Source organism: Juglans regia, chromosome 1 (genome assembly GCF_001411555.2).
Source record: "Juglans regia cultivar Chandler chromosome 1, Walnut 2.0, whole genome shotgun sequence".
Classification (NCBI taxonomy): domain Eukaryota; kingdom Viridiplantae; phylum Streptophyta; class Magnoliopsida; order Fagales; family Juglandaceae; genus Juglans; species Juglans regia.
This window is the reverse complement of record NC_049901.1, coordinates 7,430,516-7,457,457: the sequence shown is the minus strand read 5'-3', so window position 1 is coordinate 7,457,457 and position 26,942 is coordinate 7,430,516. Positions and strand designations below refer to the sequence as shown.

Sequence of the window (26,942 nt, the reverse complement as noted above, 5' to 3'; positions counted from 1 at the left end):
GCCCAACAATTTAAGAGGTCTTCTATGCATAGATATAATTGATCTTCCTTACTTGCAGATCTCATAGTGTTTGCTTCTGGTAAGTTGCATCGGATTTATCATTTGGCTTATGTGCTGACTTTCTTGTTCCCCCTTGCAAGTTTGTCTTTTGAGGTATTTGTTCCTTTAGGCCTTTTTGTATTGTGGCTGGTAGCTTTAGGTTTTTTTTTTAATGCCTGGATTTGGGCTTTCTTTGAAAATTATATTCTTAGGTATCTATGTTGTAACCATAGTTTTTCTTCGCCACAAGTGATGGCTTTTAATAAAATTTAGAGTTTCATCATCTTCTTAAAAAAAAAAAAAAGGTACATTAATTAATATGAGTGAAAATTTGAACATACAATAAAGCTCTACTCTCTCTTAACAATTTCTTAAAGCAATCATTTTAATTAACTCTTGATCTTGATCATGAAGCGTGAAATTATTTAAAAGATTCTAATAATCTATTAATAGACATAGATATGTAATTATAATAAAATAATGTAGGTTGTAAGACGAGTAACTATCTAAACTTATGATAATTTCGCTTATTAAGATAATTTAAATTAACCTTATTTAACACAATTGAATTGATATGTTCCTCTTTTGAGAATTGGTATATTTTTACTCTTTTATTATTTATTTATAAGAAAAAAAAAAACATAAAGGTGTTGTGGGGATGTGGTATTAACCGTTGAGAAAACGCAATTAATGAATTCAAATGGAGGTTGGTGGCCCGCAGAGTAGTTATTACACCTAGAGCAGTGGCTACCAGGGGATGTGAAAAAAATTGGATAAATCGGTTGAATCGGAACGAATTGGTGTGTTTTGTCTTATTCGAAAACGGTTCAGTCCGTAATCAATTCTTAATAATCGAAATCAGTTCTAAACTGGATCGGTATTCATTTTTATCTACTTATATATAAAGTGCGAATTCGTGAGGAACAGTATTTTCGTCTAACACTTTTTTTTTCCTATTTTACCCCTGCTTTCTATACGTTATTATGTTTTTGCCATTTTCTTTTGCTTTTAAACCAACAAAAATCTCTCTATCATTTCTCTCGTCTCTCGTCTCTCTCTCTCTCTCTCAATCGACAACCTTCCCTCGGTTTCTTCCTTCATTTGCCCCAACCCTCTCTTCTTCATTTATCCATAGTCGTCGTCGTCCTCCACAAAAGCAAACATAAAACCCATCAAAAGCATCTTAACAAATCCAACCAGAAACAATTTTGCACATTGATAGAGAGAGAAGAAAAAAGGTACCTTTTTGGGATTCGAGTACGTGAAGAATAAGAAAATAAAAAGGACCCGAAAGAGTACAAGGAGACAACGCGGTTAGACCAAATCATGGCAGAAGTAGTCTGATGGTGAGGCTAGGACACAGAGGAGAGAAAATGGAAAAAGAGAAAGAATGGGGAGGAAGACTCTAGAAGGATAGGCGAGAGAGAGTTTGAAGAAAAAAATGGGGGCTTGTGTCAGGGACTTGGTTTTTCTTGTGAAAATTTGGGTTTTTTTTTTTTTTTTTTTGGTTATGGTCTTTTGTGATGAGAAAAATACACGAATGTTAAAAATAATTTCCAAACTAACTGTTACACTGTACTTTGATAAATGTTTTTCTAATTTAATATATCAACTGCCCAGTGCCCATAAAATTGTTATAACAAAATAAAATCTTAAAAGAATAAATTTTATTTCTTTTCTGCCTTTTTTTTCCTTTAAGTCATACATTAATAACTAATCCAAAATTCATAACAACATTTTAGAACTTTTAAAATTTGTAATGTATTATAATTTGTTCAAATTGTTTCTTGTAGTTATAACTAATGAAGATTTATATTATAATTATATGATAAAATTATTTAACACTTAGTAATATACTTTCTAAGTTTTAAATTTAACACATTATATATTTATTTTTGAATTAATAAATATGCGATATATGCAATCGATTATAATTATTAATATCGATGTAATGTTTGTAATTTTTTTTTAATTTACAGATTTGCTGCTTCTGTTCTTTATTTATCATTCTTCAATTTGGGTATTGTCAATTTCCTATATTCTCACTGTTCTTTTATTTGTCTTCTAATTTCTGATATGTTCTCTTCTATATCATCTGAGAAAATGTTATTCAAATTTTTTATACTTACATAAATGCACTTGTAGTTAAAATAAATTGTTGACATTATATGTTTGTTATATGAATATTTCTTTTTCCCATCATATTAGTTTGTCTTAATGGATTTGTTTTATTCTAAAGTGTGCTATTTCATTTGGTTCATTTAATATGATCTATATGAAATTATTATTTGGAATTAATTGACTTCTTTTTCTGCTTTAGCTATAAATGCTTATAATATTTGTTATATATCATATCTCTTTGTATATACACATCTACTTACATATTTGATATGTTTTCAAATCTTTTTTAGATTGCATTCCAAAATTAAGAAAGAATTTATAATCTTCGATAACTTTATGTCAATTGGTAAGACAATATTATTAAAAGCAAAAATAGATTTAAACATTATTAACACTAATTATTTTAATTTTTATCTAACTATTTCTATAAATAAACCTTGAAGAACGTGAAGAATATCCAGTAATAAGAAATTGGTATGCTACTCAATCAGAGAAGAAAAAGGAAGACATCCTATAAAAAAATAGAGATATATGCTAAGTTAAAAAAAAAAACACCAAATATTAAAATTCAAACGTAAACACAGTCTCAACATACTCTCTATTTTCATTCAAACAATGATGAAGTCATTTGTATAAAAGATTGGATCATCTTTGAATGTTAATTCTTCTCAAACTAAAGTTCACAATGATCCTTCCGCTTTAGCGAATATAACACTTTGTACTTCCAACAATATTGCCAAAACTTCAACACTTCGTCAAAGAGATTAATGTTCTAACAACATAATTGCATCTCCTTCAATATTGAGCAATCAGGTTTATTCATAACTATCTCTTACTAAAAGAAAATACTTTCTTCATTTTATTTCCTATTTATATCAATATAAATTATTTATTTCTATTTAAATTTACTATATTGCAGCATTCATATTATACGTTCATTCTTTCTTTTTTTAATGCTGAAACTAACATTCTTAGTTAAAGGAAAATTTTCATTAGTCAATTTGTATCAGCAATTCTACTGCATGTCCTGTGCAAATTGTAATAAGGCCAGTGGATATGATCACAATGAAAAATTTGTTCTATAATTGCAAAAAAATATATATATTTTTTTATAACCGAGGGTATTCGGACCAGCTTGCGCGCATCTCGACTAATTCCACGGGGCCCTAAAATTAACGATCAGGTAAACTGTTGTTCTATTCGAACACAGGCGAGGTAAAATCTATATTCTTAAATTTATTTAAAAAATTTAATGCATTATGTTTTTATATTTTCTCATAACAAATACCACAAGTACAGTTTTAGAAAAAGAGTAGATTATATACTTACATTCAAAAATGAATCAATATGGATAACTAAGCCAGAATAAATTCAACGTGCTTTCTACCCATCCTATGGATCAAGCTATATCATAATCACTGAAAATCTCTTCTTATTATCATTTTTATTTTATTTTTTTCACGTTTTATTCGATTTTTCTTTAAATTCCATTTCTCACATTTACTATTGTTTAGTATTTTTATATTCTCCTTATTTTTTTTATCTGGGCATACGTGCAGTGCACGTTGCCCTTACTAGTATTTTATAAATGGCTTTAAATCAAATCAGACCATATATATATACACTAATTTTTTAAAATATTATATATTATACACTAAATTATTAATTATATAAAATTTTAAATTTATTATTCATGTCTATTAATCTTATAACATAAGATTAATCTTAAACGTTTTAATATCCCATTTGAGTTATGATATAACATAAATTAATCCTATATTTTTAATATAATATTTGAATTTTAATAATAATATATAAATTTTAATTTTATAACATTTTAGTAAAAAATTATAAGCGAGAGATACAGATGAATCATTTGCTAAAATTTGGTTGAAGTATGATTTTGTTTATTCGTAGGATAAAAAAAGGGGATAAATCGTATGTTCCGATTTCAGTAGTTAATCAATTTGGTATTAATTTTGAAATTTTTAAAATCGGTAGATATTGGTTTAGTTTTAAAAAATGTCAAAATTAGATCAAACCAGACCGGTTATACCATTAACACCACCAGGACATAGTGAGTGTATGGTGTGTATTTTCAATAAATAAATAATTCCATTAGAATACTTTAGGGCCTATTTGGGAAGACAAATATTCTCTTATATTTTTAAATTATTTTATTACTATTTATAAATTATTTCACTACTATTTATATATATCTAAAATATTTTTAGTATCAAATGAATCTAAAATATGCTAGGTGATGTTAGCGACCTCAAGCTTCACAATTTCGAACTTGGTGCTAAATAATCGAGGAATTGTTAAAAGAAAATATAGCGAGGTAAATTGGGACTCACGACGTAGCCAGGGCCCATACTGTTGGTTAATAGATTGTAGTATGGTCTGAGAGAAGATTAATCATAATTATGATTTTTGTTGGCAGTTTTTAAGTTTCTCACTATAGCTGTGAAAGACGATCGTAGATGAGGTTGCACTAGTTCCAAGTTAATTGTTTCTTTCAAAAAAGATCTTCGTCTACTATTTCAAAGTCTTATATAGGCAAGTACTTCAACTCAGACTCAGAATGTTAAGAGAAAGCAATACGCTAGATGAGTACAAAGGGTTGACTCGACCACATATTCATAGTGAGTCCGAGAAACATGAATGACTTACCGGCGCGTGGGCTCGATGCGCCAATTGTATAGGAGTATGGATACCTAGATCTTAAAGATATAACGTCCATAAATCGGATGGAGCGGCGTTTGTAGCGGTTGGTGCTCCGACGGTGGGTGTTTTGCAACAATGCTTCTTGCTCCTTATATTTCGCCAACTTAATAATTCGACAGTTTGGTGTGCGTCGTCTGCTCTTTCCCTGTTCCTTTTGTGGATTTGAAAAAAAGTTTAGAGAGAAAGTGATATGTACGGGATTTAAAGTCAAGTTTTTTTACACATGGGATATGTGTGCGTGCTGTCTGATTTTGTTTTTCTTCCATATCAACGTTAGACATTACAATGGGACTTATAAGAATTTTTGGAGATGATCTCATAAGTCCGAGAATTGTCCTCCTACCATTTCCAGTATAGAGAATAGTCGATCCCACATACGACATCAACTATTAAGACATAAATTTACACAACAAGCCGAAACGGAAGAATGAGTCATCCCCAATCCATATGGATGATTCGGATGTTGATACAGTGCTCTTGATGTTCATCCATAAAATAAATAATAGACAAAGTGTATAAAATATAAATAAAGTGAGGTATAGAGATTTACGTTGTTTGGCGTAAATGCCCACGTTCAATGGTCGTTTGGGGATGAGATTCGCTATAATAGACGATTTAATAATCTCTCATGGTCTCACGTATCTTTCAATGTAATGAAAAAACTTAAGGTATCAGGAGGTTGAAGACGATGCATCTTTTGGGAGAATATCCTTGGAGTCGCTGTATGTACTGGATTTTGTGCCTAGAAAAGTCGTAGAGAGCCTGTGTAGATTTGTAGAGATCCTATGTTGATTTGTAGAGATATCATCCTTTATAAATGTCTCTTTCATGTATTCTTTGAAGTGATTAAGTTAGACTTGTCTTATGAAACATTTTTTTGTTAAGAGTCTGAGTCAACTTGTTTTATCTATTTGGTTTATCTCTTCCCTTACTATGTGATAGGTTTTTAATAGGCTGGACCCTATCAACTCTATCCCTAAGAGGAACCATACAAAATCTTCCCATGTAGGATGCCATCAACTTTCGGTTCCCAACGCAAGTTCCTTTCAAATTAGAAATAGAGAAATAAAAATGCTTGTTAATCGGTGTAAAATCACGTAAATCTTACGTATTTAAAAACTCAAGAGACACGTACAAGGGTGTTGGGTAGCTCCTCACATCCAGCTTAGCCCTCGTGATGGAGATGCAAGACGAGTCATTCGCAATGCTACTAGGCGGGCTAGGTGTGCCAAGGCTAGGAGGGTTGCATGCATGGCTCGGGCATTGAGGTGATGGGCATCCAAGACAAGTGCAACTAGAGGAGTCTCAAGTGTTGGCCAATTATTTGATTTTAGGGATTGGATGACAAATCCCTCAATTTTAGGGAAGTGGGCGCCGGCCATATGTCCTTTAATTTAGGGATTTATCTATTATAATTTGGTTAAGATATTTCCTAGTTTATTTCCTTTATTTTAGGCATTTGTTAGGTTAGTTTCCTTAAATTTAAGAGTTTGATTTATATTTAGAGGGAGTAACTGGGGGGAAGATGAGCCATCCTAGTTAAACCCTATTAATAGTTTCGATTTTTGCATTGTAAGGATCATTATGCTATTTTGAATGAATGAAAATTTTCTCTTCCAATCTTTCTAGAATTGAGTGGTAATTCGAGTTAGTCTTAATTTTCACCATCATACCAATCGGATCTTAGTGTTGTCTGAGTTAACCTTAAATTAAATCACCCAACACACCACAAACACTTGAGCTTCTATCATCCCGCTAGGGGCGGGCAGTAGCATCCCACCCATTAAGAACTTTTCAACATTTTCATTTTACAATTTTCTTTTGTTTCCTATATTTTGGGGTAGGGGGGAGTTTTACATTTTAACCGCATTAATTAAAGTACTTATTCTTAGCGAGAATATTTCTTGCATTGTAAATTGTAATCTCATAAACAAAATTATTAATTTTGTTGATAGGTTATACCATGACTCCCCACCTCATAAGTGTACAAAGATGTTTGGTTTAGACCATTCATTACGCTTGATACAAACGTACTTAGCAATTTTTATTGATGGTCTCTTTAAATTTGAAAAATATGATTTATCTTCTTTTTAATCATAACTATTTCATCATATTCAATGAAATATTAAATAATTAACAGATAAATAAAATTAATAAATAATTTTTAATTATTTGATACCACATCAATATATATATATATATATATATAATTTAACAGTACTCGAATATTGAGTACTATTTTTCTTTTTTGATTATCTGTAAAGAAGAAAGTAGAATGTACCTGTTTTTGTTTTTTAGAAGAAAAACGAAAATGCGAATTTGTATAACTATAGCGATATTTTTTGGTGGGATGCGATAAAGATACATATGTGATGTATGGTATATTGTCTTTGAATACAGATAGTTGTAAACAAACATCAGACTCTTGGTCCCAAAAAAAAAAGTAAGGATGAGTCTAATGATTTCCATTCGATGCCGTTTTCTTTTTTGGTTTTTATTGTGTACACGTAGTGTACACTAGTTTATTGGCCGTTTCGAAAGAGGGAAAGTGGTCCAAATTCAAGGGCTGGAAACGTTTTGTCGTATAGATTGGTTACTGGGTTCTTTGGTCCTCAATCATCGTGTCCTGATCTATTTTATTGAACTGTAAATTCACAGACTGACTTCATCAAAACGGCAAAAACAAAGAAATTAAAATCACGAGTGACTTAACTTTCGGCCTTCGGGGAAATTGTCGCGACCATCCCATGAATTATTGATCAAAATTTGTCTCGCATTGGGCTCTCTATGTTAAATTTAACGGACATCTTTTATTTAACTATTTAATATTAAATCAAGAGGTAATAAATAAATGATAAATAAATAGATAATCAAAATGACAAATTCTCTTGTCTTTACCTTACTCTACCTCACATTAAAATTTTGGATTGAGAAATAAAGATATTTTATTAAGATAACTGCAGTGAAACCCATAATAATTGATGGCAAAAATTATTCAGCCGCTCCATTTTGATTGCTCCACTTAACTGTTGGTCAAATTTTTTTTTTTATTTAATGATTAAGAAAATAATTTTAAATGTATTGATATATTTTTTTATTTTTTAAAAATATTTAAATATATTAAAAAAATTTGAAAAAAAATTGGGCGTACTAGTGGACGGCATAGTAGCCCCACTATATTTCAAATATTGTGTCATTTTTATATAGCTACAGTAAAATTCATAATAATCGATGAGTTGACACGTATACGCCAAATTTGTAAAATGGTGATTTTTTTTTTTTTAAACCGCTAGTCTATTAAATTTCATTGGTTTTTGGACAGGCGGATTAAGATTCAGTAGCTGACTAGGCAGACTCTTGGTTTATAATTTGCTCTATTTTTATCAACTTTTTAGATTTAGATTCGCTTTCATTTAATTTCATTTCATCGTTATGATATTTTAAATTTATAATAAATAATTTAAAATTTAAAATCTCAAAATAATAATAATATTAAAATAATAACATTCTAATAATATTTTATTCAATTCATTTCAAATAATATCATCTCATAATTCTATCTATCTCACTATCCAAACTATCTAGTGGTGCCCTCTATTTTTTTAAACTGATCTATTGTGTCATTTTTAAAATTAGAAACAATAATTTTTATTTTACTTTTTTTCTTATTTTTCTCCAAATGATAGATGGACTTAGATACTATTAAATCTAAAATACTTTTGGGTGAAAGTATAAATGCTCATAAGCGACCACTTAATTTTTTTTTTCTTTACTAATGAAGTTTACTAATACTTCTAAGAAAGACGCTGAAAAAATAACTTACAATTGTAAATAAATATATAATTTCAGTTGCAAGTTTGAATATACAATAAAATTAAAAAAAGTTAATATTAACTCATGTGCAAATTGAACTAAATGCCGTTTAAATGAAATAACTATATATATTACTAATTAACAGCAAACAAGAGCTTAAAAAAAATTAATAACAGCAAACAAGACGCTGGTTTTTCTTTTATTTATATTTTTTAAATTGCATTAATAATAAGGAAATTAAGCGTTCACACGCATGCAGTCCCCATCAAACTTTAGAGTTTGCAGTACTGGAACTTATAATCCGAATAAAAGGTGAAAAAAATAATAATATAAAAACAAATCGAACACGTACATTACTAAGCAGATCCGATCCCAAATCTTATAACTATGGGCACTTGCGTTTGAAGGAATTCCCATCGCACTTCTCTCGTCCGGGAATGTCATATTTCTTACCAAGGCAGGAATTTTTACAATCGGCATATACCTGTTTGTTGGGGTTTTTTGAGCCTTCAACCTTACTCGGATAGTCAATGAGCATTCTGCTTATTTGGGAATCGAACATCAACAGCTCTGGTTCGTCAATGGCCATAGGGCCGTGGTAATTGAGATAGGTGCCGTTGTCGCGGGTCGAAGCATGAGCTGTTGCTTCTCCACAGTGACTTGTGTTGTGCAGAAACATGATCAGCAGCAGCATCACCAGAGTAAGCGCCGGAAACTGACCACACTTTGCTGTTCCTCCCACCATCTCAGTGTCTCTGACCTCTGTGCTTTGCGATGCGAGCCCTTGTAGTGGGAACTTCTTTGGGGACGAAGAACACTGACTTTTAAAGACGTGACAAACGAGTCAACGACAAAAGTCATTGCATTTTCCATTTTCCTTTATCTAGCCATATTAAATAAATGATTTAAGTGACAATAAGGCTATTAATTTGTTGTCGGCAGGCAGAATAAACAGTAATTTTGTTCGACTCTTTTTATTTCGTTATGCCCCTGTATGATTGAGTGTAACTACAGGTTTGCCCCTCTATATTCCTTTTATTTGTTTACCTCTTGAAAAAATCCGAGCAGCTACTCTTGGGTAATTATACTCTTAGGCCATTGTTTCTCCAACACCATACATCCAGGTAAGGTGGATTTATTTTAATTATTTTTTCAAAATATGCATTTTATCCAGAATTCCTTGTGTTTTAACTATTACCCTCCCAATGTCCCGAATCAGAATAAAATACTCATTCAAAATTTTTTCCCTCCTCTACAGAACCTTTCACCCGCATCGTTGACAAGCCTTTGCCGATGAGTCCGAGGCTTTCTGTCTCTCTCTCTCGCACTGTACATGGCTGGGTTTTCCTCAAATACCCAGCCATGTACCAACAAAACTCATTGCCTCCACCCTCTGCAAGATCCCATTCCTTATTATAAAAGTTCCCATGGCCACAAAAAATATAGGCTTTCTGTCTCACCATACCCTGAAAATGGGTCCAGTAGAGAGGGGGCTCCCTGAGAGGAGTGTCTCCCAAGAGGTCCCTGTCCATCACATTTGCCTCTCCATTAACCGCTGGTTCTTCATAAGCTAAGTCCATGATTTTTAGCTCACCTTGGAATAATCAATCCAATAACAATAAGGAAGTTTATCAAACCAATACATTCCACGAAAACCTGGATGAACTTCCCTATCCCAATAAATAAATAAATAAAAAATTATATCATTCAAAACCCGCACTTCACGGTGAATTGCAATGTTTCAACCTCAAAACGCCATGTTTTCTATTTATTGAGAACCAAATCAGTCATATACACGAAGAAGAAGGCATCAAATCAACCCTAACTGTCTCAAAACAAGACAAAGGCGACACTCAGATCCAGAACGAACCCAAATCAATATAATTCACCAAATTTGCTACAAACCCACTGGACACTTCAGAACCACCAAGGCTCCAAATTCAACTCACATTAGTGCCCAAGACTCCAAATACAATGTACAGAATGTGAATCACCTTCAAGATGTTGTGACTAAACTTGAGATAGAGCTGGATTTCGTGGAGCTTCAATTGGGATAATGGTGGTTTTGCTTTGAAGAAGCAAATGCTATATAAATCTACGATTTTGTATTTGAGGAAAACCCAATCATGTAAAAGACGGGTGAAAGGTTCTACAGGGGAGGGGAAAAAATTTGAATGGGTATTCTGTTCTGATTCTGGATTTTGTGGGGGGAGGGGGGGTTGTTTCTAGATAAAACACGGGGGGTGTTCTGGGTTAAAATGCACGTTTTGAAAAAATAATTAAAATAAATCCACCTCACTTGGGTGTGTGGTGTTGGAGAAACAAGGGCCTACGATTAGAATTATTGGCCACAATTTGACAGCAGCCACTACATAACCCTAGTAAAATGACCAATTTCTCCCTGCAGCAAAACACGTGTCTCAAAATTCACCCATTTGAATCTTCAGCAGACCTCCTCTCCACATCCCCAACCCGCATTCCTTCTATCTGCACTCTCCCCCCGCCCCCATCAACACACAATCGGCATAAAAGAAAAAAGAACTAACTTTTAGCAGAGTTTATCCAAACATAAAACAAAAAATTGGAAATAGACAAGGCAACCATATGAACAAATATTCTTTGTAGTACCACAGCTACAAATACAGTTAATTAATGGAGATAGCATTCTTTGCAGTACCACAACTACAAATACAGTTAATTAATGGAGATAACTAGTACAGTACATTTCCTAGTTCCTAGACTTTTTGGCCGCCCTCGACAGACCCTGTGGCTTTGGAGCCTTCCTCTTTATCAGCATCAATCTTTTCTTCTTAATCTTCTTAGGGTTCTTCTCCAGGGTCTTAACCTGACTGAGCCTTTTGGTCTTCACACCCTTCTTCTCTGCAATCTTCTTGGGGGTTACGGCCTTCTTGGTTTTGGTGCTGTTATCCTCTTTTTTGTGGGTCTCTTTCTCTTAGACCGCCAACTTGACCTTCTCGGTGGAGGAGACCTTGAAGGAGTTCTTGATTTTCACAAGCCTCTCAGACTTGACAAACCTCTTTAACTAAATTGAGTGGACTTCCTTGAAATTGGGTGGCAACACTTTCTTGTACTTCTCCTCTACGAACTTCGATTGCTTGCTGGCCTCGCTTATCATCTGTCAAAGAACTGAAAAGAAAACATTTAAAAAAAAAAACAAAACAAAAGAAGATGGAGAAGAAGAAAAAGAAGAAGAAGAAAGAGAGAAAGAGTAAAGATGATGGGAAAACCGAAGGAACTCAAAGTAAGATGAAGGGTTTTGTCCTTATTTGCAACAGCAATAGTAGCTTTCACCATTTTTCTGAAAGGATCTTCTGGAGACTTGCTTGGAGAAAGGGTGACTGTGTATGTTTTGCATTAAAAAAGAAACCGAAAAGAAAACATTTTTTTAAAAAAAACAAAACAAAAGAAGATGAAGATGGAGAAGAAGAAGAAGAAGAAGAAAGAAGAGAGAAAAAGTAAAGATGATGGGAAAACTGAAGGACCTTAAAGTAAGATGAAGGGTTTTGTCCTTATTTGCAACATCAGTCGCCATTTTTCTTTTCTGAAAGGGAGACTGTGTGTGTTTTGCATTTAAAAAAAATAGAAGAAGTAGCTATGTAGGGAGTTCAATGTGCATTGCTACTCTCTCTCTCTCTCTCTCTCTCTCTCTCGCTCATAAGGCAAAATCCACAAGCCCTCCTTGCAACCCAGCCATGCCGCTGTCTACAGCACCACCTCCACAGTCGCGCCTTGCCGGCAACAACCCCTCCGCCTTTTTGGCCTCACTCTGATCAGACTCTCTCTCTCTCTCTCTCTCTCTTATTTATTTTCCTGGGTTTCCTTCATCGCCCATTGCCGCCGTAGTCCACCAGCCACCTTTGTTTCAAGTTCCTCTCTCTTTCTCTCAGCTCTGCCTCTCAGCTCTCTCTGCTTCGATAAAGTTACGTTTGGGTAGTAAGAAGTGTTGAGAATGTTTGTAAATAATAATAAAAAAGTAATAAAAAAGTAATAATAAAATATTGAATAGTAATAAAAAGTAGATGAAAAGTAATGAATAGTAAAAAAATAAGTAAAAAATAATAATAAAATAAAAAATAATAGTGAAAGTAACATTAGGCTTGCCTTTCTTATTTTCTTTATTTTCGTCTTTTTTCAACACTCAAGGACACAAAAAGTGTGCATTTTCTTCCTGCAAGAAAATGGACATAGTAAAAGAATGGCCCCATTTCAAACTCGTCCAATGATTCGGCTTGGGTTGCAAGGAGTTCAGCCACTCCATCGTGAAGAGAGTTGTTAGGCTGGATTGGATCTTCCAGGTCTTGTTTTCCTCATCTAATCACAGAAGCTTGTGAACATGCCTTTAAATTTAGAGAAATTACTTTAGTAGCAAATATAAAGGCCATTATGACTTTAGTAGCCACTCCATCAGTATGTTTCAAAGCTCGAAAATAGACTAGAAAATGAAGAAAATGTCATCCAATTCATCTTTCTTGGTTGTGAATGGTATTTTGGAAGTGTAGCTGATCTGGCTTGGTGGGTTTGCAAGCTTATAACAGATGGGTTGTACTAGGGTTTCTATCCTACAAAGATTGGAATTCTAAAACATGGGCTATGCCTATTGCTATTAATAAAAGTTTCTACTTGCCTATAAAAAATAAAAAATAAAAAATAAAAAGAATTCAAGTGTGTGAAATCAAGGTCTGCAGGGGTTGAGTGTTTTTTAATACTAGATGAACTGCTGGAAGTTAGACAATGAAAAAAAGACCTAAGCATTGCACATACTATTCCTAAATATGACATCTTGGGTTCCTTTAGCATCAGTGATTCAGTACTCCTCAGATTAACACAAATGTCGAGAGCATATTGAAAAAATATTCCCAACTCCAATAATTAAACAAAACTAAATTAAAACAAAGTCAAACTCTTGCTGCCTAGATCAACTTTTTTCTTTGATTGTTTCAATTGGATGTTTACTTTTGAATAGTTCGATTGTTTCCTTTTTTTTCTTCTTTTAAAAGGAAGCCTATAAAACTATTTCTCATTCACTTGTCTTTACTCTGCGACACAGGCAGGCAACTAATGGTGGGTTTCAAGGTCGACCCAACAAAGATGGCTTGTTATGCATTTTGGTGAGTCTAATGAAATCACTCCAAAGATTCACAGGATAGTATCGAGTTTTCTTGCCTTGACAAAAGCAATGTGCTTGTATAGGATCGGAGCAGTTTTACGAATCTTAAGGGCCACAAATTTATCGATGAAAGAGCTTTACGTGGACTTTTGTTGACTTGTCAAAATGAGGTAATGATGCATTCTTATGAGACGTGCTGCAATGATTGGTACTGAGAATAGGATTTTGAATCAATGGGCACACTTTGTAGAACAAGATGGATTTCTTCCGCACATTGGGGATGGATATACCAAATGTCTTGAATCTATCATTTGCAACCTGTGATAAATTATTTTACTTGAAGTTTAACTTATCATTACTACTCATGGTGGTTGTATATTATTATTAAAATAGTTACTCACAACTTTGACTTTCAATGATCGTGGGATTGCACCTCATAAGTTGAAAGGGTACGCTGCCAAGTACCTTATCCAGAATGGTAAGAGTGGCCCCAAATTTGGCTCTACGGCTGGTGAAAAATTCTCTCCCGATGCATGGGCTGGAGCAATTGATGACAGACGATCTACTTCAAGATATTTCACATTTGTTGGAAGAAACCTTGTTACGTGGAAAAGCAAGAAACAGAATATTGCTGCACGTTCAAGTGCCAAAGCTAAGTTTAGAGGAATGGCGCTCAGAATTTGTGAAGCACTATGGCTCCGACTCCTCCTAACAGATTTGGGCTATTCACCAACACAACCGATCCAACTATATTGTGACAATAAAGCAGCATGTGACATTACTCATAATCTGGTTTAACATGATCGTACAAAACACGTGGAGGTGGACAAATTCTTCATTAAAGAGAAGTTGGATGAGAAGATTGTGGAGCTACCAAAAATTCGATCCGAAGATCAGTTAGCCGATATTCTCACCAAGGTAGTTTCAAATCGAGTATTCTCTCAATTTGTGGACAAGTCGGGCATGTGCGACATCTATGCACTAACTTGAGGGGGAGTGCTGAAATGGAGGACCGAGATATGTGTAATTAGTCTAGGTGATTCTTTCCTATTCTAGTTTTTTGTATAGCTGTAAATTAGTTATAGTCGAGATATGATTAGCTTGATTAGTGGGGCTCTATACATTGATATATACTCTGTACCAAAGGTCTGTTTTTGATATGAATGAAAATATACCTTTGTAACATTAGCAATCATTTCTAGATGTTGTATAGCTATAATTGATTAATAAACCAAGGAAAAATGGTTGAAAACTTGAAGAACCCGAAAGAGAAAATAACTAGCTATTGTCTGTTATAGTTGAAGATGACTGATAGCTGCTGCATAATATGCATTGAAATCTACCTGCACAGAATACCGAAATGAAGTAATTTGCTATGTTCTAAGCTATTACAACTTTAATACCAGCACCTTTATATTGTATGTAATGAATACATTTTTTAATCAATTTGTGCTATTATTTGCTTCTACAACAGAGGACTTTTATGTTCGGATTTTCTTTTTCTTCCCAATGGGCAAACGTGCCTCACACGTTGAGCCACTAATAGTTATAATAATATGAGTGTATGCACATAGGAAAATACTAAAATTATAAAGAATTACACAGAGAAATGTTAGTATGCTGTCTGAGTTTGCTCCTCCCTTTGACCACTTATGTATTTAATTCTTTTTTACTTAATGATTAAGAAAGTAACATTTAAGCCTCGTGTGGTTGTTAAACTCATATGAGTTCAACTCAATTTAATTTAATTTTAAACTAAGTTTAACATCCAAACTCCGAACTCTCAAATTACTAAACTTACCTCAACTCAAAACTTCTTTACACGTTGGACCTACAATCTTTTTCATTTCAACATTTTTTTTACACGTGGGATCCACAACCTTTTTCAACTTTTCATAAAAACAAACATATAAACTCATCTTAACATCCAAACACATTTAAATTCATCTTAGGTGGATTCCACAAAACTCACTTTACCATCTCAACTAATTATTATTCATAAAAAACTCAATCTAGCTCAACATCCAAACACAGACTTAGTGTATTGGCGTCTTTTTTTATTTTTTAAAAATATTTAAATATGTTAAAAAAATATGAAAAGGAAAAGGAAGAAAAAATAAAAAGACTTTTGTGCTAGGTGGCACGCCCAATTATCATTGCTGGGCGGCAGCTTATACTACTCTTATATAAAAATATATTCACAAATTGATATTACATCATGTTAACATCGTATTTCGTACGTCTTTGGATCAGATTCCAACAACTCAGATATTCAGAGCTAGACTTGCAAAAATAGAGAAGAAAGACACTGGGAGAGGGTGTCCTTGGGGCCGAGAGTCTCCAATGCCAAAGTTAGTAGAGTATTTTGAAAGTTTGTAAATAATGAAATAGTCTATGAATCAGACGTACCTAGATGTTGCTATTTATACTGGGAGTCTGGGCAGGACAGATCGTGTCTGCTCCCATGGAGTCCGTATCCTTTTTATTGTTCATTTTGTCAGAGTCATTTAATGTTGTGTGCCTTAACGACGGTGTCATTGATGTAGCGTGTAACTCGGATAGTGGTGCTATTAATACAGCGTAGTTTCCAGACTTGCCTTACCTTACTGGTGCCCTTGGTGGTCCATCTATGTCTCCCTGTTAGAGGATCGACAGTCCCCCTACTTCCCATCCTTTTACGTGAATAGGTACTCAAGGACTGGATGCTATTAGAGGGGTTTCTAGGACGGTGAGTCTCATCCCCTGCAATATGCTCCCTTATAGAGGTTGTGTCCAAGGGGGCCTACTCGTGGGTCGAGCCGAAGAGTCTATTCATTCGGGGATGGGCCTTCGTTTGTTATTCCTTTAGTTGTCCTTTTTAGGCCGGCTAGGATAGAGGGGGGAAAGCTCCTTACACATTATATTATAAAGTTATTTTTATTATAAAATAGATCTAACAAATCCCATAAAACTATATGAGTTTATATATTTGTATTTTTATAATCCTTTTATATCTGTAACTACTAACAATTCTCATATATATATATATATATTATATTTCCTTTTGACTTCGAAACAAGCGAATAATCCTACCCAACCTCACTTCACTTGTACAAAATATGTTTATAAGGGATAAATTAGAAAATCATTATATTTAAAAAGATTAATACGTGCGTCTTACTTGTTCAAGGGATGAATGGTAAGTTTTTGAAAGGGTTAGAGAAAATTTGTCCTAACATAATTTGGTGGAAAACTATAATCTTGCACCTCTTAATTATACAGTAAAGATGGATATAAATTTTCTAACATTTCTTTTAAGTTTGTAATTTTGTGTAATATGAAAGGTAGTAGTTATATATTGGCAGTTATAATTCTTTATACTTTTCTTGAAATGCAAAGTCATGTTACTTTTATAAGCTATTTTATAAAAATGTATTTTATTTAAATATAATTATATAAATTATTGTAAAAAGAACTGTATGGCTAACATTTTTCAAAAAATTATATTCAATTAGGACTGTTCATTCGAATTCCAATCCAAGAACTCAGATGTAGCCCGACCGGAATCTAGATTTTAAATTTGGGCCAGAACCCGAATGAATTCGAGTTTTTTAAAATCTGGATTACGGGTTCCGAGTTGAACCCGCTTTTTTTTTTTTCAATTCATATTTTGATATCAATTCATATCTGGGTTTGAATGCTTGACTTTTTAACTGGCAAGAGAAATTGGAGAAACGAAAGGCCAGCCTTTCCGAACTTTGAATCTAAAAAACAAGGCGGCATTTGCCGTCGATTTCAGACTTCTTTGCTCAAGAAAGTAGAAAGTGATGAAGATGCGTGTGGCGTTGGGTTGGGTTGGGCCGAGGGAATTTGGTCTCATTGCCGTTTACATCATCAAGTTGCTGCTATGTTGTCCGTCTTATTAAAGTTCATTTATTAGGGTCCCCTGGACTACAATCAATAAATAAAATAAACGGGACTATAAAAGTTCCCAATTTGACATCAATGTTGACAGCCCCTAAGGACAAGCCGACAATGCCCCCACAAAGACAAAGAAAGGAAAAAGAAAAAAAAAAAAAACATTCAAACTGAAAAAAATAATAAAATAAAATTCCGGATTTAAAATTTTGTATATAGAATGAGTATACCCAGGTTTTGCAATCCTATTTGTTTCGGCCGGAAACTCAGAACCAAAATCTAGTTTTCTGAGTTTTGGATTGGGCCCGAAAAAAACTCGACCCAGATTAACAGTATTATAGCCAACCTCAAATACGACACATTAGACACATTAGACCATAAAATGTTTCATATTTGATGCAGATTCAAGCTGTTGTACGTAAAGAAATATGACATTCTTTTTATTGCGGACGAGGTAGTACTTACTCTGATCTGTTTCTTATATTTCCCTATATATGTATGCATACGATCTTTATTTGTATCCTAATATTATAAGACCTGATTTGTTCATATATGTTTTTTTCTTAGATAATTGGTGTATTTTGAAGGCTGGGCACAATGTTTGGGTGCGACAAGTACAACATAAAACCAGACCTTGTGTCCCTTGCAAAGGTAAAGTTGGGATATAATTAAACCCAGAGATAGAACCTCAAATCCCAGGCCCTTTCTTCTGCATATATGTCCATTGGAGCTGTACTTGTGAGCCTGAAGTATCAGAAGTCATACATGCATTGAACACTCGTGAGTAAGTCTCTCACGTTGATAGTTATTTAGTATATGACCGTATATGCTTTCTCTTTCAGGTTTTTCTCTCATATGATGGATTTACTTATTCTGGACATCCAGTATCAGTATCCTGCGTCGTTGCAATAGAAGCGCTTAAGATCTACAAGTGTGTTCTTTTCTTCTCATCCAGTTTTACCTGTTCAAAGTTTTACTTCATAGTTCAGTTTAGTTACATATATTGCATTTGAAGACCGTCAAAGATGGACTAAATAGGACCTGATGGAGTTGCATCTTGTCATACAAATTCTTCATACAATGGTGGGTCATGGCTTGTATACGCAGATATATATGGAATGACATATATGAATATATTCTTGATTTTTGGAACGGAGTTTGCAGATAACAAGTTGCCTAAAGATCCATTCCATCCTGAATGGGGCAAGTTCCATCTTAATTTTGTTTCTTCAAGTTTAGTATATGAATATATTTATTTATTGAGGGGATAAATTGGTTAGATTACCTATATATAATTTCTTTATTCAACTAAGTTAGAACATGATCTTGTACGTAGATCTACTTAAAGATTGTCTTGTTGTGATTACTCGTTATTGTGATGGTCCTCACTACATGATTGAACTTAATATATGGTTGAGATAGACAAGCATATTGCTTTGGTTTTTTCCTCCTAATCAGACTTTTATTACAAGAAAAGGACTTTGAAACAAATGACGTCATATGAATCAGTTTCTTCTTCACTTCAATCAAATATATTCGAAGACTTTTGAATTTAGACAACGAAACATATCTGCAGATCAAACCAAAGTTGATTTATTTAATTATTTTTCTAATATATATGATCTGCACGCCTCAATTAATTATATCTGTCGTGTTCAATTATAATATATATATTCCCGTAATTAGAACTAGTCGATCATGAATTTAGAGATAGAATTATTAATTCCCAGAATACGTGTTGCTGATTCCTGCCCAGAAAATAAACAAAAGTTTCGTGTTTGTTTGAGAGTACTTGATGTTTGATAGGAGAACATGAAAGTACATATAGCAGTTTATAATTTAGAATATAAAAGAGGAGAATACAAAAGTCTCATTGCCGTTTCGCACTTTTGATGTTTATAGTATGGCTAGAAATCTTGCTGAAGGCCAAGCAAGATTTGTCTGGATTAATCAGTTTTTCACTTTTAGTGATAAACTCGCATATCTCTCCACCTAGTTCCCGATAATTATCATTCTCCAACGGTAAAACCTACACTGTAACACTAATGTCTCCAGAATTTTATATTAAAACACATACAAAATTACAATCCTTTTTTATTAATAAGGTTTAAACGATTAGTTGGAGATGAAAAATGGTAACCATATGGGATAACCATGTGACTCATCACCAGATATAAATGCTATGGGTACGAAGGAATTAAGATATTCTGTCGTGACAAAACTAAGGTCTTGTTTGGATAATTTTATTTCATCTCGTATCATTATTATAATTTTTTTAAATTTTTAAATAAAATACAATTAATAATTCAATTTTTTTAAATTTTAAAATAAAAATAATATTCTAACAATATTTTATTTAAATTTTAATTTTTATCTCATCTCATCTCATTTCATTTCATCTAACTTCAACTCACTGTCCTAAAAAACTTCAAAAATAAAAAGCTTTGGTAATTCATATGAAACACGCTCTTCGTAGTTCATATTAAAAAAACGCCTTGTTTTCACAGACTTCCAGTTGCGTTATGGTAAATCTCAAGTCACTGGGATGGGGTCTGGGGTACTGTTCTGATTGAAGACAAAAACAAAAACGTTTCTTTCCACCAAACTTCATGATGTCCCAAGAAAATCATATTCAACTGGCCTTTCCCGAAGACTTTTCAAGTCATCCATCCATGCATGCCCCTACAGCCGGCCAGTACTTGATCTCTGCCTTTCGCCTTTGTTTTGTGTTTTTTTATAGAGAAGATCGGAAAATTGTGCCAACTACCTCTTCTCTGCGTCTTTCGCACTGATACAATGAGCACCACGCTCTTACCAGTACTTTTTACCCCTCTCTGTCTTGTCTTCTTGCCGCACTTCCTGGCAAGCACCTTCGCAGGTGACTCGCCGTCTCCTTACGCTCCGGTCGATAACATCCTCCTCAACTGTGGTTCCTCTGGCAATTCAACTACAGCAGATAATCGGACCTGGATTGGAGAAGTGAGTTCAAGATTTCTCCCTCTTGAAGTATCAAAAAACCAGCCATCTCTTTCAGCTAGTGCTGTTGAACAATCCTCCACTGCCGAAACAGTACCCTTTGAGACTGCCCGGCTCTCTCTTTCTCCGTTCACTTACACATTCAAAGTCACTCCCGGCCAAAAATTCCTCAGACTACACTTTTACCCAGCTTTCTACTCCACCTTTGACCGCTCTAATGCCCTCTTCTCTGTCGAAGCTGGTCGTTTTACTCTTCTTAGAAACTTCAACGCTTCACTTACGGCAGATACCGATGGGGATTCCGGCGATACCTTATACAAAGAATACTGTGTCAACATTGAGGAAGATCAGAGGTTGAACATAACCTTCATTCCATCTTCGAGCGTATCTAACGCCTATGCTTTCATCAACGGAATTGAAATCTTGTCGATGCCTACTAATCTATATTACACTCCAGCTGAAGAATATTTTCCTTTCATCGGCCACCAGAACCGGTATCGCATCAAAGACAGCGCTTCTCTCGAGATGATATACAGATTGAATGTAGGAGGGCCCCTCATATCACCCGCTAATGACACTGGAATGTTCCGGAAATGGAGTAATGACTACGAGTACTTGAAAGAACACAAAGTACTTTTTGAACCTTCAAATGAAACTATCAAACTACGGTTTACCAAATTGGTACCTGCATACACTGCACCAGAAGATGTCTATCGGACTGCCCGAATTCTGGGGAACGACTCAATAATCAACCTGAGCTACAATCTCACCTGGGAATTCCCTGTTGACTCTGGGTTTGATTACTTCATTAGGCTTCACTTCTGTGAGTTTCAACCCGATATTATTGAAGTAAAAGACAGAACGTTCCGTATTTTCATAGCAAATCAAATCGCCGAGGAAAAAGCCGACGTAATTTTTTGGAGTGGTGGAAATGGTATGCCAGTGTATAGAGACTACGCGGTTTCGATGATAGGTAAAGGAAGCGAAAAGAGAGTGAACCTCCATATCGCAATAGGAGCAGAACCGCAAAAGTGGGAGACCTCTCTCCAAGATGCAATCTTGAACGGTGTCGAAATCTTTAAAGTAAGCATCAATGACAATCTCGGCGGACCAAACTCCGACCCACTTCCTCCAAACTCTCCAAGGGTTTCGCCACCAAGACAGTCAAAGACGAACTCGAAGAAAAATAGAACAACAATAATTGCCGTTACCGCGATTGGAGTCTCCGGATGCATTGTGCTGACGATTCTCGTATTCTTGATTTTCCAGAGGCGCAAGGGTGACGTGGCATCGGGGTCCACTAACAGAACTACCTGGTGGGGTCTACTTTTGTTCACTACGACCGAGTCAACAAATACCCGGAGGTCATATTTACCGGCCGCTCTCAGTCGTTGCTTTTCATTAGCGGAGATTAGAGCAGCAACAAAAGACTTCGATGATCTTTTGATTATTGGTGTGGGTGGTTTTGGTAACGTGTACAAAGGGTACATTGATGGTGGTGTCAACTCTGTAGCGATCAAGCGGTTGGTACCTGGTTCTGAACAGGGGGCTCTTGAGTTCGAGACCGAGATAGAGATGCTCTCACAACTCCGTCACCCGCATCTTGTTTCTCTGATTGGGTATTGTCACGATCGCAATGAGATGATACTCGTGTACGACTACATGGCCCGTGGCACCCTCCGCGATCATCTTTATAATAGCAATAATCCTCCTCTCTCGTGGAAGCAGAGACTTCAGATCTGTATTGGTGCAGCACAAGGGTTGAACTACCTGCACACAGGTGCAAAGCAAATGATCATTCATCGTGATGTGAAAACGACAAACATCTTATTAGATGAGGAGTGGGTGGCCAAGGTATCCGATTTTGGGTTGTCCAAAATGGGACCCACAAGCGTGTCTAAGACCCATGTCAGCACTGTTGTCAAGGGTAGCTTTGGATATTTGGATCCAGAATATTACAGACGTCAACAATTGACAGAAAAATCTGATGTATACTCATTCGGTGTCGTGCTGTGTGAAGTGCTGTGTGCAAGACCACCCATATTCCGTACTGCAGAGAAGAACCAAGTGAGCCTTGCAGAATGGGTTCGACAAAGCTCTCGGAATGGAGAGTTTGATCAAATTATTGATCAAACTTTGAAGGGTCAAGTTGCGCCCGAATGTTTGAAGAAATTTGGAGAGGTCGCATTGAGTTGTTTGCTTGACAATGGAGTGGAACGCCCGTCGATGAATGATGTAGTGTGGAGCCTTGAGTTTGCATTGCAATTGCAGGAGAGTATAGACAAAGTTGGCAGGCTTGATGTGGCTGGAATGGAGAGGAATGATGTTGTCAAGTACAAGAGTAATGATAGTGGTAACTTATTTAGTGGTAGCAGTTGGAAAATGTCAAGTACAACCAGCAACAGCGAGATGAGCACAACAAGCATTGGAGAGCAAAGTTTTAGCGGCATCTGTAAGGATTCAAATAAATGATGTCTTCTATAAGGCTTTGTTTTTTGACATTATGAATACATGCACGAGGACAGTGAAAGATGGTACTTGATGAGAAGTGAGGCAGAGTATCTCACAAAATTAGTTTAAATGGATTGAAATTGTGAGGATTTTAGTTTTAGTATAATGATGTATTGATGCTTAAGGTCATAGAGATGTGGCCACTTAATGCGCCTGGACCCGAGGCCACTGCGGGTAGAGAAGTTAATGTTTAGATTGGACTCTCACCCGGAGAAATAATTTTCTTCCGATCTATCAAAATTATGATTGTTATATAACGCTCTATTCTAATTTTAGCAATTGAGACGGATAAAAAATAGATATCATTACGAAATCTTGATGAAAGTTCTTAATAGATAGGTACGTGATAACTTTTTGATAGTTTTGACTTTTGAGAGTTATCGTTTATACGAGTTGTGGAAAGTGCAAGTGATAATTCAATTAGAAAACACATCATAATTGGTAGGAGATTTTTTTATGGGACACCCCCGTCCTTTGGGCTATTTTAAGTTAGTACTGTACTTGTTTTTAGTAATAACCCCTTGCGCTGAGTTTATTAGAAATAGAATACTCCATCTATTTTCCCGTTTATCACCGCTAATAGAAATCATGTGAGCCAGTCTGGATGACACGTTTGATACACCTCAGCTAAGTTTCAACAATTTGAGTTGAAATCCTGCTACCTGCAACACAGAGGTGAAGGTGGGCTCGGTGGTGGTCCTAGGAGCCTCCAATGCCAAAGTCAATTTTCCTTCTTTAGAGGATTATCTCATAATTAGAATGTTCAAAGAGATTATTCGTATGTGGAGTCTGGCTTTTATATGAGGTATTGGGGGAACATTTTGTACCTTGTGTCAGGGGTTAGCAACATGCTCACAATTGCCAAGCTACGGTATTTAAGGTGACATGGCTTCTAAGGTGGTGTGGCTTCTCAGGTGGCGTCTCGACGGCAGACGATCAGTGTTGTCACTTCTTGTCCTCATGGTCACGAAATGAAGGGTTATCCGTGATCTCTGTTCAGTTACTAGTTGGAGGGTGTTAGGGTTGACGTGTCCCATCTGCCCCCCCGCCTCCCAGACTACTTCTCACGCAAGGGTATTCCCTTTCCCCTAGTACAACTCATAGGCTGGATTTTGTTGGTGATTCTTGGGCCCATAGTTTCGATTCGAGCCGAGATGGGCTTCAACTTCTTGCCTAGGCACAACCTAGAGATGGGTGGAGAATATCACCTCTAGTTATCCCGTCATTTATTACCGTATGGGTACGGTAGGTATTCTTCTATTTGCGAGGACATTTTGACGGCACATCGTTGACAGACTGACGTGCACTTGAGTGCGCCCGTGTAGGTAGTGGCTGATGGTTTCCTTCCCTTGTTGCTCCATGCTGTGGAATCATGGGATCTATACCCATGTCAGCCCATTGTCTTGGGAAGTCCATACGGTGCGAACACCTATTTAAGTCTAGTCCCCTTCTATTCTTAGACTGTTTGCCTTCATTTTCTCTTGAAGTCTTCGAATCCTTGTGTTCCCTTGCATTCCTTGCTTCTTGCTCCTTCCTTTCTGCTCCATTCCAACCAAGTCTCTTTTCTTCCATCGCTCCCAAGAATGCTTCTCATGCTGTTCATCGGGATTCGCTCTCTGCTCACCCGTCGGAGTCCTCACAAACTCTAGGGGGCTTGGACCTCCCCGAGGTCCATACCTAGTCCTAGCTCTTTGAGGGACATAACTAGAGGTCGGAGGTGTCTTTGGCTTTCTTGAGGTCACTGAAGGTCTCTTACAGAGTCCCAAACTCCATCGTATTCAAGGTCCCCAAGGCCAGTCAAAGGGTCGTACATTTCGAGGGTTATGCCACGACAGTGGCACTGTACTCTACCATGTTCTCCAATTGACTACGGCTTGCTTTCTGTCGGCCGGTCCGCGATGTGCTGGACTACCTCTGTTTGGCTCGTTCACACCTCCACCCCAACTCGTGGAGAATTCTGGAATGTTGTTGTATCTTCTGGCGCAAGGCACTGGAGGAGATCGAGACAGATTGACTACCTAAACCTTACTGCTCGAGAATTCCTCCTTGCCCATAGTTTGCTAAGGCATGAGGGAAACTGGTGTAGCTTCTGCTAGCACCAAGGGCAGATTGTTGCCCGCTTGGAGCAGCAATTTTCCCGCATCAATGATTGGACCCGACGTTTTATGGGACACCCTCGCCCTTTGGGCTATTTTAAGTTAGCACTGTATTTGTTTTTAGAAATAACCCCTTGCGCTAATAGAAATCATGTGAACCAGTCAGGATGACACATTTGGTACACCTTAGCTAAATTCCAACAATTTGAGTTGAAATCCTGCTACCTGCAACACAGAGATGAAGGTGGGCTCGGTGGCGGTCCTGGGAGCCTTCGATGCCAAAGTCAGTCTTCCTTCTTTGGAGGATTATCTCATAATTAGAATGTTCAGAGAGATTATTCGTATGTAGAATCGAGCTTTTATACGAGGTATTGGGGGAACATTCTGTACCCTGTGTCAGGTGTCAGCGTTACACTCACAGTTGCCAGACTACGGTCTTTAATGCGACATGGCTTCTGAGCTAGTGCCATTAATGTAGCATGGCTCCCCAGGTAGTGTTTCGTGGCAGACGATTGTTACAGTCACTTCTCATCCTTATCGTTAGGGAATGGAAGATTGTCTTTGGTCTCCATTCACTTGCTGACTTAGATTTTTAAATAGTAGTTGTCGTAGGAGGGTATTAAGGTTGACGTGTCCTATTTCATGCCCCCCCCCCCCCCTCTCTTGGGGGAGGACTTGTTTCCCGCTCGTGGGTATTCCCTTTCCCTTAATACTACTCATAGGCCGGATTTTGTTGGTGATTTCTGGGGCCATAGGAGCGATTTAGGTCAAGATGGATTTCACCTTCTTGCCTAGGCCCAAGCCAGAGGCGAGGGTGAGAATTTTCCCTCTACAATCATTTTTTAAAATAATATTTTTTAAAGAAAAAGTAAACAAGTTTATAATTTAAAAACTAATTTTGATTTTTTTAATTAAATTAAACAAAACATCACCACCACCCGTAGTGGATGTACCAGCTAGGTTCTTGACACCACGAAATGGTCGAGTTTGTGTTAGGGATTTGTCTCCCTTATGGTTGGTACTTGGCCGCCACACACATGGGACGACAATGCAACAATTTCTTCAATATATTTTGAAAAAAATATATCTATTAACGTGTCAATTAGGGAATGGGTGGTCTAAGATCTCTGATTTTAGAATGTTTAAAGAAGAATTCTACTAATCATTTTTATACTATATACGACATATAATTTTTTTTCCTTATTAAATGTTTGGTATATAGATTATGAATAGAAAAATTTCTTGAGTTTAACAAGAATAAAATAAAAATAAAAATAAAAAATCAAATATAGTATAAGAATGATGAGTGGAAGGATTATTATACAAAATATAAGCCAATGTGTCCAGTTTCCACCGTTGGAAAGGCTAAAAAGAAAGAAGGAAAAAAAAAGCCTAGATTGTCCCTCAATTGTGGTTTTGAGTTTGCCCTCCTCACGTGTGTGGAGAATAATTCACTCTTTTTGCTTTATTTTTGAAAGACGGGCGTGACATTCAAGTAAAATTTTTTGAAAGGTAAAAAAAAAAAAAAATACCCAATTCAAAAAAATTAATTAACTCAATGAGTCCATAAGAAAAATTAACTCAATAAGAGAACATCACAACTATCAAATAGATATTATGTCATTATTAGTTTT

The 26,942-nt window shown here is 35.7% G+C and overlaps 1 protein-coding gene across 1 annotated transcript; it reads left to right on the top strand.

Moving 5' to 3' along the window:
- The first annotated feature begins 20,177 nt into the window (after positions 1-20,177).
- Positions 20,178-23,481, top strand: LOC108988235 (receptor-like protein kinase FERONIA). Its single transcript, XM_018961441.2, has one exon. It carries the CDS (start codon positions 20,522-20,524, stop codon positions 23,171-23,173), a length of 2,652 nt encoding a protein of 883 aa, XP_018816986.1. The 5' UTR covers positions 20,178-20,521; the 3' UTR covers positions 23,174-23,481.
- Positions 23,482-26,942: the final 3,461 nt, after the last annotated feature.